Genomic DNA, 12,382 nt, shown 5'->3' on the forward strand with positions numbered 1-12,382 from the left:
CTGAGAGCACTGGAATGTTAGCGAGTGACACGGCGAGGACCCTTTACGTTCCTTATTCCCCACACTGATAGACGATGTTGAGTCAATAGTATATAATTTAATACAATGTAATCACAGCCTTACAGTACACCCCACATCTATATACCTTATCTCTTCAGCATGTGTTCGATTATTATCTTTTTCTTAAAAATATTTAGATTAAAAGCACCGTCTCCACTGAAGACCAGGTCAGTCTAGAAGCTGCCATTTTTGGAGATAACAGATGGCGTACACAAAAGCAACAGAACCAAGAAGTGATTGGGTGAAATTCCAGTTTTTTTTTTAGTCCACACACTAAAAATCAAAAGTTAATAGTGGATTAGTTTGATTGATTTGGTTCTAGGAAGAATTTTCACATTCTTCTAAAGACACTGTGTAAACATAAACACTGGTTAAAGCATTTCAAATAGATGGCCACAGTCACATTGCTTCATCTTTGAGACTGAGGTTTCCGCTAGTTCCTTTTAACTTTGTTAACTCCCATCGGCCTTCTCCACACAGCTTCAGCTGGACATCATGGTACTGGAAAAACAAAGTTTCACATAATGTAGTAACAGTTGGACAGATCTGAGAACAAGGTAAGAGAAGGCAGGTGAAACTAAGCCACAAGAATGTATTGCTGATCAACTTTACTCTTTTTGGAGATGTGGAAGAGTCATACAAAGCAACCCACTTACTGGGATTTGGCTCAACAACAGTGACTAAAGCAAAAGATGTGTCCAAGAACAGCAAAAGTTTTGAGTGTGCAGGCTGTAATTTCCACCAGTTATCCTAACTGGAGTCAGGATGTTTGGCCTACCTTCTCCAGGCTGCTGCGATGTCCCAGACTGACCAAAGTCATGCCCAGCTGTTTGCAAGTTCGGTACAGCTGTGCTTCCGCCTCCTCGGTCAAAGCACTAGTGGCTTCATCTAAAACTAAAGTTCAAACACCAGAAAATTGCAGACTAGAACACATCAGTCCGGTAAACACAGCAAACAGCCTCAGCTCACTTGAACCACACACTCAGCACGACTAAAAACTTCATCAGTGCATGCATGTTTTCTTATGAGATGCTTTAGCGAGTATCCAGAGGAGCATACTTGCATATTTGGGCTGCAGGTAGAAGAGTCGTGCAAAGGAGAGACGCTGCATTTCACCTGGAGACAGAACATCATACCTGCAGAGAACAAAAACAAGCTTGAGGAAGTATTACACAGTTTTACTTCTTTAATTGTTTCTTACCAGTTCCAATCCACTTTCTCATCCAGCCCGCCCGTCCGTTTCAGCAGACTGGACTGCACACACATCAAGGTTTTATTTAGCATGAGTGAAAATGAAAAGTAATTTCATGAAATAACATGCATTGGAGATGAAAGCAGAATTTATCTCACCACTCCGGCTAGTTCCAAGAATTGTATAATTCTGTCATCATCCACCGACCCTGAAAACATGACATGTAATTCTGGTTTTTCTTGAATTCTCTACAGCACTGCCATTTAGTATCAACGATCCTCAGTAAGATAAATACGCGCGCGCACACGTACACACAATATATTTGTAAAAAATAAAAATATGTTGATTCTTGATTTGGTCGAACAGTTCATTGCTAAAGAGGTTAATTTACAATAGAAGATCCTGAGGTACTTAAAGAGGGCTCTTTAGAGAGGCTGAGCTTTCTTCTTAACAACTTAAGAACTTGTAGAATTAAAGTGTAGTGGAAATTCATGTGCTCAGAAACATGGAAACTGTTGTCAAAGAGCACAGACAAACTGTCCTGTGTAATCAGTCAAAAAAAACAAAAAAGAACTGCAGGGAACGCATTGATGGGAACTGCACCCTAACTGAAAAGAAGTCTCTGCAGCAGATAGTGAGGACAGCAGAGAGGATCATTGGAGGCCCTCTCACATCCATCTCCCAACTCTATGACAGACCCATCATCCGACGTGCGAACAGCATAGTGAAGGACACTTTCCACCCCTCACATGCACTGTTCTCCCTCCTTCCATCTGGCAGACGGTTTCGCAGCATTAAAACCGTAACGACCAGACACTGCAAGAGCTTCTTCCCCCAAGCAGTCAGAGCCCTCAACTCACTACCATAAAAGGACTGATATAAACATACACCTCTACAAACACCTTATAATACTCATCAAAAGACTCAAAAACAAAAACTTCCACAAATCCACTACAAACTGGACCTGGGAACAATATGCTTACTTGAACACTCAGTCACATAGTTCTGAACACACATCTAAATTATAATATATTTGCACATTTTGCACGTCTTTGTCATGCCTCGTCAATAATATCCTAACGATAACTTGAAACTGGTATTCAATACCTACTGCACATTCCACTTTGTATTGTCTCTGTCCTGTCTTTGTTTATCGTGCAGTTAATATTGTATAGTTACCATTATAGTATTGTATAGTTAGTAATTAGTACCTTTTTAGCCCTAATTTTATCAAATCCTAGCATGTTATTTATTTGTAATTCCTAGTTTTATATCTCTTGGAGATATATCTTTTATATATTTATAAATGGACCATGGGGGGTTTACGGTGAAACAGCATTTCGGTACACTGTATACAGTGTATACTACTGTACTGACAATAAAGCTGTTGAATCTTGAATCTTGATGATTTCAGCAAGACAAAGCTGAAGCAAAAGGAACTGAGTGCAGTGCTGTCCTGCCTGCCACCGACAGCATTTGTAGCAAAGATTACAACAAAGGAAAGGCCCAAACCGCTGAGCAGCTGAGACGCTAAGTGGCACAGGGACAATGAGTCCTGCCACATTCAAAACTGCAGCAACCGTTCTCCCCAGTTTTGACACACTTAAAGGTGTTGTTTTAAAAGAAAGGCAGATGTAACACAGTGATGAGCTTGTCTCTGTCCCAACAAAATACACCACACACACAGATTAACTAATAGAGTAGTTTTCCTCTGGCTAATTAGCTGTTGATCACATTTAATACAATACCTGATGCAGGGTAAATATCCTTCAGTGGGTAGATCACCTGTTGGAAACAAGTGTTTCAGTAAATTCAGTAATTAAAGTTTTTCTTTTTTCTTTTTTAGATATAAACATATCAGCGCTTTATATAAAAGAAGAAATTTGTAGAAAAACAGCACAATAAGAAGAGACCTGCTCACGCAGAGTGCCATCGGTCAGGTAGGGTTTCTGTGGCAGGAAGAGCGTTCCTCTGGGCCCAAAGCACGTGGTCATCTGGACAAAGCCTGAGGGAAAATGAAGGACAGACAGCTGAATGAATGTATTTGTGCTTTACAGTTTCTATTTGATGGCTTTACACTGCCTTCTCATATCTCTCCCAATCAAAATAAATAAATAAACAAAAACAAGCTAGTAAATTTATTTACCCCCATATCGTGGCTTTTTAAAAACATAAAATTTAACGTAATGGAACCTTTGTTGTTGCTATTGTTCCTCAAGTCAGTGAAGTGCAGTACTGATGAGTTGTCAACAATACATGACAACATCCGTGTAAAACTATGATCTGTTTTTCATGTTCATACTTGCCATATACAAATCTCTTTAAATAACTCAGACTCAGTTTCTTTGTTATTTATGTATTTTTCCCGTCATTCTTAGTCCCCCCCCCCCATGTTATGCATTGTTATTATTGCCCTTTTTTGTGCCGTCTTCGCTTCTCCCGATTTGCTAAAGAGTTAATACAATAATAAAAAAAGATCAAATTAGGCCAAACAGTCTCAGTTCTTCTGCTCTCACCGCTGTGTGCTTCCCAGAGACGGTTGAGGACCCGCAGCAGTGAAGTCTTGCCGGTGCCCGTGTTCCCCACCACCAACAGATGAGTTCCCTGGCTGATTTTCAGATTCAGGTCCTCCACCAGCAGCTCGTCGGAGAAAGGGGATTTGTATGAAAGATGGTCCACGATGAAGGACGTGTCCACTGGGCCTGCGTGGATGTTGAAGTCACTGTGTGGAGAGGTGGTGATGTGTGATGTAGTTGAGGCTCAGAGGTTTTGGTATAAACATGAATTTTTACCATCTTTTCCCGTTTCCATTTCTGTATGTTTAATGTAATCTAATAAATTCTCCTCACATGCAGCCTGCTTCTCAAATCATCACACTGTGCTTCTTTTTTTAACGCAGCAGAGAATAATGTGCCCACACAAACCTGTCAAAGTCGTAGCTTTCTCCTGATGCTGGGTCGTAGTCGCACTGCTTGCGTAGGATGTCATCCATCACCTCCCTCAGCTCCCCGATCCTGACCGCAACACACACACACACACACGCACACACACACACGGTTATGCAAAGGTGGACGGTATACACAAATCCTGCTGTCATCATTTGTCCTCAAAGAGGTGAATTTAAGTATGCAGCCTGATACCTGTGGGTGTATCCAGCCACATCTGACAGAGTAGTTGACAGGTCTATTAACTGCGTGAAACCATTTATCAAGTAGATGCACACAAAGGCGTTCTGAGTGTGAACAAGGAGAGGGAATAAGAAGCAGAGAGTCAATAAGAGACTAGGTTTGTTTGTTTTTTCAAAAGGTCTGCATGCACAACAAAACATTCAGAAGTCAAATCTGTGTGCAGCGCAAGAGATGGCGTTTACGTTTTTTGAGGGGATAAAAAGGATTTTGGTGCCACCTAGTGGGTAAACTACTCTACTAACAAACATGATGGATTTCCTCTTTCAGCCCCACTGTAAGGAAAGCATTAGGACAGTGTGCACTCATGCAAGACAGCAGTTTTGGATTTTATCTTCTAATTTAGTATTGATGTCATCAGGTTAAAAATATGCACAGATACTCAGAACTATCTGGCTCCCACATATTGAAGTAGCCACTTCATTAGGTACACTTGTTCAGCAGCTTATTATTGCAACTCTTGAAATAGCCAATCACATGGCAATGCTTTTAGACGTGCAGACATGGTCAAAACATCTTGCTGAAGTTTTAGCTAAGCATCAGAATGAGGAAGAAGGTGGATTTGAACATGGGATGGTTCTAGGTACCAGACTGGTTTGTGTGAGGATTTTACAAACTGTTGCCTCTGCTGAGATTATCCTCAGACAAACATCTCTAGGCTTTACAGAGAATGATAAAAAAATAAAAATAAAAAAACAGAGAGAAAATATCCCATGAGCAGCAGCTCTCTGGGTGAAAATGCATTTAAATGTCAGAGGTCAGAGGAGGGTCCTTCCTCTTTGAGTCCCTTAGTACCAACTAAGCATAATATAAGCATCACAGCTTGCATACCATCTCCATACCTATATGATCACAGTTTACCCATCTTCCAATGAAACTTGTTCCAGCGAGATAATTCACCACGTCACAAAGAACAAATCATCTCAATCTGGTTTCTTGAACATGAAATCTTGTACTCAAATGGCCTCTGCATTCACCAGATCACAACCCAATAGAGCACCTTTGGTATTTGGTGAAACAGGAAATCCATATCATAGATGTGAAATTGACAAATCTGCAGCGACTGTGTGATGTTATCATTTTAATATGGACAAAGATCTGTGAGGAATTTTCCAACACCTTGTTGAATCTTGCTGAAACTTGTTGAAAAAATGAAGGCAGCACTGAAGAAAAAAGGGTGTCTAACCTAGTACCAGAAAGGTGTACCTAATAAGGTGGCTGGTACTTTTACATTTATTGAGGTATTAGGTTATCATGCAACATAATACAAATGGCTCAAACTGCTGCCTAACCAGGATGTACACAGTTCCTTTTTTTAATCGTTTATATAGCTCTGTTTTAAGTTCTATTTTGACATAAATAAAAAGAGATATTTAAATAAGAAAAGACATAAAACATGTCTACCTTGCTGATGAGAGCACTAAGTTCACCAGGAGTGAGGCTATCGTAAACACCACTAAAAATGGGAATGGCGATTATAATGTAGCTCAGGAATCCTCCAAGGTAGTCAAATGTGTTCACTCCAACTGTGAAAGGAGACATTACAGGCTTAGAGGTTGAGTGTACAAAGTAGTGTTATATAAGCATGATAACAGTAAGGTATAGAACTTTCTTACTATAAAGCCAGAGCTCTTTGTTTATGAGCCTCTTTTGAGTATACAACAGAGCCTGCAGTCTGCGGTCCGTCCTCATGTGCTCCACTTTACCAGCTCTGCAAGTAGAGACAGGCGGATTTTTTTTTTTTCCATTTCGTTCTCTGGTTTCATTCGATTTCTGAATAAGCTCCATCAATACATCTTATCAATACAGGAAGATAAACTCAAACTGTCTGGCAACAATAACAGCCACCTTTGCAGCATCAGTAATGTTGTGGTTGTGTCTCACCTGTAAAAAGCTGCAGACTCTGCATTGACACGGATTTGCATGTGCTTGAATCTAGACATGAAAAAAACATGTGTGATAAAAATGTGCATCAATTGCAATTTAAAAGAGATCCATCTCGCTCATTTCCAGATCCTTACTAGACTACCCACAACAGTATATTTGCATGATTCACAGTTCAAAGCAATGTGGATGAACAGCCTCTCAGTTCATCCACTGTAGGAACAGCCGCACGTTTCACATGTCATGTAATGCTTCCTTCTGCACAAAATAGACCTACAGAGCACAACCTACTCCAATCAGAGGTGGAGGAGCAGATGATACAGAGCTATAAAGAATATGAAAATATAACAAATAGCATCACTTTTACAATAGAAAAGCACACAGATCAGTTTCCCTCAATAATCCACCAATCTCACTTCATAGTATACCCCTCAGGAGGCTTCTGTTGTCTACTCTCACTGATTTCATAAAGATCTGAATCTGACTGTTTAGAGCAGTGTGAAACCTGAGCTGGTGGCTTACAGAGATCATGTGTACCCTGAACTCATTATTTGAGGATTTCTCCATGATTAATATAATCATTGCATGCTGTTGTGACAGTATACACATGACAGGAAATAAAGAAAACCATAAAAGATCCACTTTAACAGAAACCAGTTGATCTGTTCCTCTCTGAACACAAAGGGAGGCTGTTTCAGCTTGTGATAGATTCTTCTTTTAAAAAAAAACAAGCTGATGCATATCCTGTGTTACACAGAAGTAGGGCTGGGTATCGTCACTGATTTCTAGAATCGATTCAATTCCGATTCACAAGGCCCCGAATCGATTCGATCCACGATTCGATTTAATTCGATTCGATTTAAATCTGGGAAATTTTGACAGTCAGAAATATTATAATTCAGATCAGTACATTTACATATTTTTGTATCAATAAAAAGGAAGCTGACACACGCAAGACTTTATCACAGGTGTGAGCATCACAGCAGAGGCCTTTGTGTCAAAGTAGCTGAGGATAAAACACAGAAAAACATGTAGGTGATTTTCCTGGCCTGGGATTTTATAAAAATATTCTGCAGTACATCAAAAACGAAAGAAAACCATTAATCAACATATGAACATCACCTCTGAAGTTACAGCGGTTTTATTACAGACACAGCGTTTTGCATTTTGAATAATTTTAAAAAGTTTAAATTTGTTCAGTATTGAACAGCAGAAATGAGGTTTTCTTTTCGGAAGAATGTAAAAGGGAAAAAACAGCGGCCGACAGCCTGTAAACAACAGTAGACTTGTGCGTAACAAGCAAGCGAATAATGAAGAAAGGGAAACTGTTCTTGAAGTACAGAGAGAGAGCTGTGCATCGCAGTGGAAGCAAAACAGTAAAAGTCTGAGTGAATTCATGACGATGTTTATGTGAAGCGTTTGGATCTTCTTTTGCTGCTGGTTCGGTCAATATTGTTTGGAGAGAGATCAAACTAACAGCTTTAGAATCGGCGCATAAAGGGCGTGAACACAAAGCGCAGACCCGCCGACAGATCAGAGTCAGCGAGCTGTCGGCTTTCAGCCCCGACTGTGAGAAAAGCGACATCTAACTGATTCTGATCCGCGGGTCCCGCTGTGTGTTTAAGTCTTTGTGCAGAATCCGTGTTCCTGCTCTCATTTACTGTCTTAACTGTTTGGTGGTTCTTGAAATTTTGTGAGATTTCACCTGAGATTCTGGCATTTTGGGCAAAATAAATTTATATTAAAAAATCGATTCAGGATTTTAATGAATCGATTTTACGTTATCCAAGCCAGAATCGATTTTAATCGATGAATCGATTATAAGAACCCACCCCTACACAGAAGGCATTGCGCCAAAGCCTACAGATATTTCCTTTTAACAGAACCCAAGTGTCTTTGACAACAAATACAGGAAGGATTTGTTTCAAACAAAGCTGGCAGAATACCCAAAGACTCTGTTAGAGGTTAAATCAATCTGCTGTTAGCACAAATTTACAAACTTATAAAGGCTGAACCTACCTGAAGTCTCCCTCCAGTTTCTCTTGCTCAAAGAGAGTTGACACAATCGGCCCCATGAGGATTTTATTGGCAATAGTCCCGATTACAAAGTAACCAAAGATACTCACAGGACCAATCCAGCCAGTGCTGCAAAGCAAAACAACTTTAGGAGCCCGTTACATCAAAATACATCAACAACACAACACTTAAAGTGCACGCAGTGATATTCAAAGAGTCATTTTGCTGCTTTTACAGCTCACATTTAACCTTTTTCCTCTCTGGAGGCCAGCATATCGAGTCCAGGCTGTACATGTTATATAAATGCAACCAGCGCCATTTTCAAAGGTCACCACCTATGGCACGAATACAACAAAGACCACCTGGTATTACTACAACTACGGCTGATGTAGAATTTGTTGAGCCCAGGATTTTTTAGAAAGGGTTAAAGGGGTCTGTTATTTTTACAAGGCTGTTATCTTCTCTCTAACTGACAGTTTTTGATAAAGTGGAAGCAAACAGAGTCATTTTTTCCAAATCTTACTGCAGTCTGATGATAAGGACAAGAAGGTTTATTGTATGTCAGAATATGCTTCCCATCCATAGTAGAGGTTGTTCTTTTGCCCTCACTGTTTTGCAGCCTGTTACTAAATTTAAGGTTGTTCTTTTTTTCCAGCTGGAAATGTCAAACAGAGCTTAGGGGTTAACAAGAAGCCCCAATTTAGCCTGAATTTTAATAAGGTCAAAGTTGCAGCAGACCTTTTGTAGAGCACATGTAATGCTTTAAATTACATATAACAGGTATTTATTCTTCTAACTTTCTAATTCCATCCCTTGTTTTATGTACTCTGGGCCTCTCTAAAGGACAGATATTCAGAAACGTGGCTGTAAAACTGTGGCACCCCGACATAGCTGAATGATCTCTACCACAGTGTGTGATGGGGTTGATCATACAGCACAACGTGCTCACCTGTGAAAGCAGTGGTAGGTGTAGTAAGTCAGGGTAAATGGTGAGATGATCAGGCGACTCGCCATGCTGCTCATCTGCTTACACAACCTCTCTGCATCCTGACTGATCCGCTGGTCTCTGCCCACAACAACGCAATTAGACAATGACAGCAAAACATTTTCATGCATAACAATACACCAACCAGGAAATGCATTCATGCTTACGGGTTGTCTATGTCCTCTCTGAGCACGTTGAGCGTGTAGTAGACTCTTCCCTGGAAGTAGGCCGAATGGAGGCTCTCTGTTAGCGTCTTCCTCCAGCTGACATACATCTGATTGCAAATGTACTGGTCAATACTTTTCAACTGCATGGGAGGGGAACAACAAAGAAGGGGAGAGAGAAAAAGTAACAATAAGTGACAATAACTTAAATAAAGATGTTATAGATCAGGAAAGACCTGCCACAGAAGTTCCTTTAAAAAGCAACATGCTTAAATAAGCTGACTAAAGTTAGTTTCTTAGGTTCAAAATCCAAGCAAACACAATCAAGACCAAATGCATGCGGCTATAAAATGGTCATGTCAGGTTGTCCTGACCTTATAAAGTTGCTACTGTTACAGCATCAATCCAAAGGTGTGATGCCATGCAGTAAAACATAAGAAACTATTTATCAAACTTTTGACTTAGGTATTTGAAATGCGCATCTGAATGTAACAGATAATGTACACTACTAAACAGGTTCTGATAAATAAAGTAAATGCAGTTGCAGAGACTTAGTGTTAATCTTATAAAAACTGTATATTTCACAAACCAAACCTGCACGACTCGCGTTAATTAATTCGATCCCAAGAGGAGAAACAAATCCCTTTAGGCTTGCTTCAGGAAGTGCATCCGGCATAAAAACGGCGCCAAATCAAACACAGAGCTACCACTGCGGTGACCCCTTGCGAATAGGGGAGCAGCTAAAAGCAGCTATTTCTGTTTCCTTAAATCCTTAAATCTACGTATTTCATTTAAGCGTTTAAAAGGGAAAATGCAGTTTGACATACTTCTGATACAGTGCGTGAAACTGATATGCTGCACACAGAGTTTACACCTATTGTTAATTTCCAGCCCTTGTCAAGCTAAAATCACAATACACTATAAATACAAAACTACCATAAATACACATATTAGTAAAATATACAGTAGTAAAAGAAAGATGCAGAAAATTAACATTATTTCCAAATGTATGAACAGCAATTAAATTATCATATAAATGATTTAAATGACTACACCTATACCAATCAATATGAGATGGGTTTCTACTATAGCTTTAATTTGACCAGGTATGTGTCTCAATAAAATTTAAAATAAATTTTTTTCAGGGGCGACTCGCCCAAGAAAGCATAAACAGAAATACTGGACACGCGTGAGACAGCGTGTCTGTAGGGTGTTAATCTTATTTGCTTTGCAGGATAAATGCTACTGTGTTAGTATGTTGACTTCTGTCGTTCCTCTGCTACTTTAACTTACTGTGGAGTTGAATAAAATGAGCACCATGGCAGTGCCCACCAGACTCCTGAAGCCTGAGTAATTTTTGTCTGCCAGCACATTGTAGAAGTGGCTGGGGAGGACTCCCACCTGGTAAATGATCAGCTGCTCTGATGACAGAAAAACATGTGTTAGCACATTGTATCATGAGGAAGGAGTCAGTTCAAACAGTGACTCATAAAAGAGCAAAATGATTAGCTAAAGGTCATCAAGAAAGAGACAAAGCCTCCTGTGGTCAGGGCTCATTTGACTGCAGTCAATGCAAGCTTTCTGATGCTATCAGAAGTTCCTCAAAGTTAGACCACAGTCTAAGTTTACAGTTTCCTCCTCTTTTTGTTCTATTACACTCCTCCAGCTGTTACCTGCCAGAGTAACGCCCAGCAGCGTCCCAAACATCAGGACACTCTGACTGGTCCATGATGGGAACAAGACCTTCTGGATGCTGCAGAACCTCTGCACAAACCTCCAGTCTAACTGTGGCCTGATTTGTGTGAACAGACAGAGAAAGAGTGGAAATTACAAGCTATTTTGAATGACCTTCACTCCTCATTCCCCAGCACCACCTTAAAACCCAAAGAGTGAGTGCAGAAAAGGTTCCTACCTGTCCCTGCCTCGGAGATTTGTCTTTTCCAAACGAGGCATGTGCGCGGGCGGCAGATGACTTGCTTATGTACACAAAACTTCACATAAGTTGTTCGTGTGTCATAAAAGCCGATCCAGCCGGCAGGTCAAGGTAAACTAAGATTAGCAACAGGAAAACTTTTAACTGTTAGCGAAGAAAGTTGGAAACAAAATTCAACGAAAAATCTCTAAAATAACTACTTCACTTACTGCTGTCACGGCTACATTAGTTAACCAACACGTCATATAACCTTAATGTAATAAATCCTGCTATCCTGCTGCTCCACTGTGAACCACAGGAGTAGAGGAAAAAAATGTTTTGGACGGTAACTGTCAAACTACGGACTTCCGGGTTATCAGGTGACCAGCAGTTTTCAAAATAAAAGCTCAAATAGCTTTTAGGCGGAATTTTTAAAAAATTGAAAGCGATTCTACACGAGTGCACGTGCACTATATAATTAGTCTATTTATTTTTTATTTTAAAAAGTATCAAGCGCCAATTTGACATGTTCAAAACATTTATTCCTGGAAAAAAGCAAAAAATACTTCACAGGGACACCTAGGTGGGAATAAAGCCTAATCACACTCCATCCTGCTTTAAGTTTTTTAGATTCACTTTTTGCTGAAAAAGAGGTAATGTACAATTAAAAGATAATGTACAATCATATATAAATGCTTTTCCACTACCATCTCAGGTGAATGGAAAAATAAAAAAAAAAGAAAATAAAGAAAAATAAAGAAAATAAAAAGATGTAGCTGCAAGTCAGTCTTTAAAATAATTTAACTATATAAACATAGAAGCAACTTAAAAATTCTAATGTTTCTGGAATAATATTTAATTATGAAATAACTGTAATATGGCACAAAAACAAATTGCTTCCATTGTGGAATGACAAGTTCAAGAGTCACGTTTGGTGAAATTCTTTTATTTATTTATTATTTTTCCTGAGAGATGATGTCTTGA

The 12,382-nt window shown here is 39.6% G+C and overlaps 1 protein-coding gene across 3 annotated transcripts; it reads right to left on the reverse strand.

The window, feature by feature from the left end:
- Positions 1 to 77: 77 nt before the first annotated feature.
- On the reverse strand, positions 78 to 11,778 carry abcd4 (ATP-binding cassette, sub-family D (ALD), member 4). Of its 3 annotated transcripts, XM_085431775.1 has the most exons (20): positions 11,629 to 11,778; positions 11,399 to 11,535; positions 11,160 to 11,278; positions 10,780 to 10,907; positions 9,490 to 9,629; positions 9,287 to 9,403; positions 8,341 to 8,466; positions 6,322 to 6,372; positions 6,054 to 6,148; positions 5,842 to 5,963; positions 4,393 to 4,484; positions 4,177 to 4,266; positions 3,769 to 3,974; positions 3,166 to 3,257; positions 3,001 to 3,037; positions 1,411 to 1,460; positions 1,262 to 1,314; positions 1,120 to 1,196; positions 839 to 954; positions 78 to 561 (listed from the first exon to the last, which is right to left on the reverse strand). In XM_085431775.1, the coding sequence occupies exons 2-20, from the start codon at positions 11,437 to 11,439 to the stop codon at positions 460 to 462; spliced, it is 1,854 nt and encodes a 617-aa protein (XP_085287901.1). In that variant the 5' UTR covers positions 11,440 to 11,535; positions 11,629 to 11,778; the 3' UTR covers positions 78 to 459. The 3 variants fall into 3 exon arrangements, with proteins under 3 accessions (XP_085287901.1, XP_085287900.1, XP_085287902.1); XM_085431774.1 differs by having other exon boundaries at positions 11,399 to 11,778; XM_085431776.1 differs by lacking the exon at positions 78 to 561 and having other exon boundaries at positions 888 to 954; positions 1,124 to 1,196; positions 11,399 to 11,778.
- Between the last annotated feature and the right edge of the window lie 604 nt (positions 11,779 to 12,382).

Source organism: Copadichromis virginalis, linkage group LG15 (assembly GCF_057382275.1).
Source record: "Copadichromis virginalis isolate Kocher_CV1m ecotype Utaka linkage group LG15, C_Virginalis_male_GT1.1, whole genome shotgun sequence".
NCBI classification, from domain to species: domain Eukaryota; kingdom Metazoa; phylum Chordata; class Actinopteri; order Cichliformes; family Cichlidae; genus Copadichromis; species Copadichromis virginalis.

Coding starts and splice junctions, on each gene's coding strand:
- abcd4 (XM_085431775.1), bottom strand. CDS start 11,439: ATGCCTCGTTTGGAAAAGACAAATCTCCGAGGCAGGGACAG. Junction 1,461..3,000: donor GGATATTTACCCTGCATCAG/GTATTGTATTAA, acceptor TCATGTTTTCAG/GGTCGGTGGATGATGACAGA. Junction 955..1,119: donor CCTGCAGCCCAAATATGCAA/GTATGCTCCTCT, acceptor TTTGAACTTTAG/TTTTAGATGAAGCCACTAGT.